Source organism: Macaca mulatta, chromosome 15, assembly GCF_049350105.2.
Source record: "Macaca mulatta isolate MMU2019108-1 chromosome 15, T2T-MMU8v2.0, whole genome shotgun sequence".
Classification (NCBI taxonomy): Eukaryota; Metazoa; Chordata; class Mammalia; order Primates; family Cercopithecidae; genus Macaca; species Macaca mulatta.
The window spans coordinates 92,814,789-92,820,788 of NC_133420.1; the positions used below are offsets into that span (position 1 = coordinate 92,814,789).

The following is a 6,000-nucleotide window of genomic DNA, read 5'->3' on the forward strand; positions in this document are numbered from 1 at the left end:
AGACCAGCCTGGACAACATGGCAAAACCCTGTCTCTGCAACAACAAAAAAATTAGCCGGCTATGGTGGCGTGCACCTGTAGTCTCAGTTACTTGGAAGGCTTAGGTGGGAGGATCATTTGAGCCCAGAAGGTTGAGGCTGCAGTGAGCCGTGAGTGTGCCAGTGTACTCTAGCCTGAGCAATAGAGCAAGACTCTGTCTCAAAAACAAACAAACAAACAAACAAACAAACAAAAACTTCATAGAAAAAATACAAGAAATGGAAAATGTTGTTTTTGATTTTTGTCCTGGAAATCTCTCTCTTGACTATGTGTCTTGTTGCATCACCTTACATGCAAACCTTTGGAAACAGAAACACACTGAGCCTGTGTTCAATGTAAAGGCAAAGGCTTTCCACATAGTGGCCAAACTTCAGTTTCCTTATCGTACAAAATGGGGACAATAAGATTTGCTCCAGAGTCCTTAGCTCTTGTTATCTCATTATTTAACCTTTGATAAGCTATATTTTTATTTCTCTTAATTATAAGTAATACATGATAATTACTGAAAGATTCTAAAGTATAATCGAAGTGAAATAAAAATCCCAGTCTCATTTTCTGGCCATAGTTACAGTTAACATTTTATATTTTCTTCAAGGCATCTTCCCTCATAAAATGTGCATATATTATATAAGTACTTTGTTCTTTTATTTATATATAGACATGGAATATCATTATGTGGCTTGCTTTTTTTACTTAATATTTTTGAATGTTTAGCCAGTTTAACAAATTGACATACTTTTGAATGGTTGTCTATTTACTGTATGGGCGCTCTGTAAAATTTGCTTATTTGATCCTCTATTGTTGGATATTAGGTTGTTTCCTAAATTTTTCTTCTATAAACAGTGCTGAGATGAATCCCCATATACATACATTTGCAAATGTATCTGATGATTTTCTTAGGATAAAGTATAAAAGGGGATAGGAACTTTTCTTCCAAACTGGGTAGGCCACTAACGTTCAGTGAGGCAATTTCTCCTGTCTCCCTTTGCAGGATTTCACGCCCCTACCATGTCCTGGCCTGTGGCAGGGACCCTCATGGTTGAGCCCACTGAGTCGGAGGACAAGGCAGAGCTGGACAGATTCTGTGATGCCATGATCAGCATTCGGCAGGAAATTGCTGACATTGAGGAGGGCCGCATCGACCCCAGGGTCAATCCGCTGAAGGTGCGTAGGCCCTGGAACTTTGCTTGAAATGTTCCTTAAACTAGAAAATGATGTCTGGACAGTGTACCAGCACCTCCTGAACTCTCAACTGAGGATGATACTCTTCCCTAGAATAAGGTAATTCTTCTGAGAAGACGCAGTTGTTACTCTGAAGTTTGCATCGTCTTGAACAGCATAGCAGTTACTCAAGGATGATGTGGTTGTGGAAACTGTCCACAACTGTCTAGTTGGAGAATTTGTAACATTCTGTGTCTCTGTTTGATGTACTGTAGTGAGATTATGGCATAAATAAAATTTACATATTCACATCACAAACTCTGCACAAGCACACATTCTTATATTAGAGCAGTTATCTCTGAGAAAACTGTATTGGCATTTGGACTGGATGTTACAATGTTTATGCTCCATGTTGGGGAAAAGTTGGTTGGGCATTACTCTGCCTCTTCTAAAACATGTTAATTGTATATGTGGTCAGAGTCCTAAGTTTCTTGTTAGTCCAGATATTAAGCTGGAAGATCAGGAATGGAGAATACCATGAAGGCTGTGGTTGTGTCTTCATGGCTATAACCCAGAGAACAAGTCTGATATGCTGCAGCAGCTGGGGCAGGTTCCCAAACTGCCTGCCTGCAGGAGAGGGCAGGGACCAGTGACTTGCAGAAGGCAGGCACCTCTCTAGAGGTGAGTTCACAGAGTCATGGAGGCATACAAGATGATTATGCTTACCACCATTTATTTCTCTTTTCTCTCTGAAGACTCCTGCTTCTTTCAGGATTTAGGCGATTTAGGCTATTCTTTCAATGGCAATAAACATTTCAAAGAGCATAATAGTTATAATACAAGTGGGTAATACTGCTCATAGGATGATATCAGATTTTAAAATGAGCCAAATTATGTTATATGCTGTTTATCAACATACGCAGTAATAGTATAAAAGCATGATGAGAATGGTAAACACCAAATTCAGAAGAGTGGTTAGCACTGGGAAGGGGATATACAGGCAACTCCAAACGTGTAGGTAATTTTTTCTAAAAGGTGAAGCAAATATGACAGAATGTTCATTAGACTCTGCTGGGTGGTAGATGTGATGATTATTACCATAACATTCTGATATTTAAAATATTTCACAATTACAAATCACATTCTACCCCCTAAATTGAAAGAAAACCACAGCTTTCTCTGCCTGGGCTCCTGTCAGAAGCTTGAGGGTTGAGGTGCAGGGTGGGAGGAAAAGAGAGTGTATTGCTCTGACCCCTCCCCTGTCCATATCTCTGTCTCAGATGTCTCCGCACTCCCTGACCTGCGTTACCTCCTCCCACTGGGACCGGCCTTATTCCAGAGAGGTGGCAGCGTTCCCACTCGTAAGTTCTCTGAACCTGAATGTGCCAGCTGGGAAGGCACGGGCCAGCTCCTATCCTGAGGGGTGTACACTCTTAGCCTCCTCATTATAGAAACTGTATGTGGCGCACCTTGTGAAATAAGGGCCTTGACGAGGAACGAGGAGCAAAGAAATTGGCTTTCAGAGGCGAGGTCATACAGTATCAACTACAGGTCTGGGAACTCATAGGGAACACAGTGGGGGAAAACTGAATACCAGTCCTGCCCAGTGGACCGATGTGCTTCCCTCCACCGTGGGACAGGGAGATGGCGCCCAATGCAACCTTCCTTTCCTTTCTGATTCTTAAATGGAGGAGAAGGTTCTGTGTAGTCTGTTTGAGTGAGATAGGGAGAAAGTTCAAAATGTGCCAAATTATGCTATGTGCGGTTTACGGATCTGTGCAGTAATAGTATAAAAACATAATGAGAATGGTAAATCCTGTATTCAGGATAATGGTTGTCATTGGAGAGGAGGGCAAACAAAATGATGCTTTTTTTTTTTTTTTTTTTTTTGAGACAGACAGAGTCTTGCTCTGTCACCCAGGCTGGAGTGCAGTGGCATGATCTCGGCTCACTGCAAGCTGCACCTCCCGGGTTCACGCCATTCTCCTGCCTCAGCCTCCCAAGTAGCTGGGACCACAGGCGCCTGCCACCACACCTACCTAATTTTTTGTATTTCTAGTAGAGACAGGGTTTCACCATGTTAGCCAAGATGGTCTTGATCTCCTGACCTCGTGATCCACCCACCTCGGCCTCCCAAAGTGCTGGGATTGCAGGCGTGAGCCACCGCGCCCAGCTGATGCTTTTTTTTTTTTAATTGTTCAAACTTTTATTTTATGCACAGTATGAGAAATTAACTTCTTTTTTTTTGAGACATAGTTTCTCTCTTGTTGCCCAGGCTGGAGTGCAATGGCACAATCTCGGCTCACCGCAACCTCTACCTCCCGGGTTAAAGCAATTCTCCTACCTCAGCCTCCCAAGTAGCTGGAATTACAGGCATGCGCCACCATGCCCAGCTAATTTTGTATTTTTAGTAGAGATGGGGTTTCTCCATGGTCAGGCTGGTCTCGAACTCCTTGACCTTAGATGATTCGCCCACCTCGGCCTCCCAAAGTGTTGGGATTAAAGGCGTGAGCCACCGTGCCTGGCAGAGAAATTAACTTTTAAATAAACTGAATGTATGGAAAATGACATGGCAAATAAATTAGACATATGTTAAAAGAGAAGGTCAGCTAAATATCCAAACTTAAGGATATAATGGGCATAGATAAACGTAGATTCCAAAGTCTTCTTTAAGAGGTTGAAGTCCTTCAAACACAACTTTGCTATAAACGATCCAGAGATCAACAGCACATGGGGATGCTTAGCAGGGGTGGTGATCAGGGATGTTTCCTGGGAGATGCCTCGTTTTTTTCACTGGTAATGTAGGGTTGGATTTTAGGTTCTCAGAACATTTGTTGGGCTGATGGTGTCTTAGGCTGTGGGAATAGCATTGCCCACTCCTTTTCCCTAAGAGAAACCTCTCAGAACATCTCACAGCATTTCCATCTTTTGTCCTTTGCAGCCCTTCGTGAAACCAGAGAACAAATTCTGGCCAACAATTGCCCGGATTGATGACATATATGGAGATCAGCACCTGGTTTGTACCTGCCCACCCATGGAAGTTTATGAGTCTCCATTTTCTGAGCAAAAGAGGGCCTCTTCTTAGTCCTAAGTTTAAGGGACTGATTTGATGCCTCTCCCCAGATGATTTGATAAGCAAGAAAGATTTCATCTCCCACCCCAGCCTCAAGTAGGAGTTTTATATACTGTGTATATCTCTGTAATCTCTGTCAAGGTAAATGTAAATACAGTAGCTGGAGGGAGTCGAAGCTGCTGGTTGGAAGATGGATTTGCTTTGGTATTCTGCTTCCACATGTGCCAGCTGCCTGGATTGGGAGCCACTTTGTTTTTTGCATAGAAAGTTTTAGGAATTTTAACTTTTAGTGTGGCAAGTTTGCAGACATCATAGAGGCTAGCCTGGAGACTTAATAGACATATATTTGTTCCAAAAAAGTCCGCATGGACTGTGCCATCTGTGGGAAATCCCAGGGCAAATGTTTACATTTTGTATACCCTGAAGAACTCTTTTTCTCCTAATATGCCTAATCTGTAATCACATTTCTGAGTGTCTTCCTCTTTTTCTGTTTTTTTTTTATCTGCATTTATTAGTATTCTAATAAAAGCATTTTGATTGGAAGAATGCCTTTTTCTTGGTCTGCTTTATAGTGTTACCACCATTATACCCTAGGTTCAGTGGGAGCTGAAGGGCAATGAGACCAACCAACCCAATAGCCATTGTTACATCATCAGTTTTGCCTTTGATGGCTGAAAAAACAGTTGTCGTCTTGGTCAACAGTGAAGGCCACTTTGGCCCTTTTTGTTAGAATTGAGTTAGACTGCATGTAACTGTACTCCAGCTATGGAAGTTCAATCAAATAGCAATTTATCTTTTCTCATTTAAGTCCAGAGGTAATAAGCCAAGCACTGGTTCTCCTTCAGTTTTCCTGCTTTGCCTTCCTTTGCATATAGTTTTCATCCGCATGATCTCAAGATGGCTATTGCAGTTTCAGGCATCACATACCCATTCTAGTCAGGATTAAAAGAGAAGAGCAAAGACCATGCGCAATGGCTTACGCCTGTAATCCCAGCACTTTGGGAGGCTGAGGCGGGAGGATCACCTGAGGTCAGGAGTTAGAGACCAGCCTGGCCAACATAGTGAAACCCCATCTCTACTAAAAATACAAAAAATTAGCTGGGCATGGTGGGGCACACCTGTAGTCCCAGCTATTTGGGAGGCTGAAGTGGGAGAATTTCTTGAACCCAGGAGGCAGAGGTTGCAGTGAGCTGAGATTGCACCACTGCACTCCAGCCTGGGCAACAGAGTGAGATCTTGCCTCAAAAAAAAAAAAAAAAAAAAAAGAGCAAAAGGCAGATTCCATCCAAGTCTGCTTCTTTTGAAATGTTTTCCAATAGGTTCCACTCAGTAACTGCTGCAGCTGGCCAAAACCGGTTCAAATCTCACTCCCAGCTACAAAGAAGTGTGGGGAAGTATTTTACCTGGGCATGTTACTGCCCCAAACAAAATCAGGAGTATGTTAATTTTTAAAAAGCGGGGGGAGAATGGGTTTTAGGTCGGCAACTAGCATGCCTGTCACAAATGACTTTCCCCTAGAAGTAGCAAATGCTCTAATCCTGACTACTTGGTTCCTTGCATGGCAGCTTCCTCCAGCATTACTCAGTATCCCTAGGCTTTAATGCTAGTGGTCTGGACATAAGGTCTGGGTGCTCTATTGAATTATCTGCAAGTATTCCACTTATTTTTATATTTAAAAAGTTTATACAACAATTTAGCCTAACAATGCAGTACAAAAGTGATAGGCC

At 42.5% G+C, this 6,000-nt stretch overlaps 1 protein-coding gene across 1 annotated transcript in view; it reads left to right on the forward strand.

The window, feature by feature from the left end:
- GLDC (glycine decarboxylase) overlaps positions 1 to 4,816 on the forward strand; it is a 115,290-nt gene extending 110,474 nt beyond the window's left edge. The window contains exons 23-25 of the mRNA XM_001112651.5: positions 1,031 to 1,203; positions 2,481 to 2,561; positions 4,142 to 4,816. Of these exons, the coding sequence (XP_001112651.1) occupies positions 1,031 to 1,203; positions 2,481 to 2,561; positions 4,142 to 4,285 (398 nt within the window). The 3' untranslated portion in view covers positions 4,286 to 4,816. The remainder of the gene's footprint in view (positions 1 to 1,030; positions 1,204 to 2,480; positions 2,562 to 4,141) is intronic.
- The last annotated feature ends 1,184 nt before the right edge of the window (positions 4,817 to 6,000 follow it).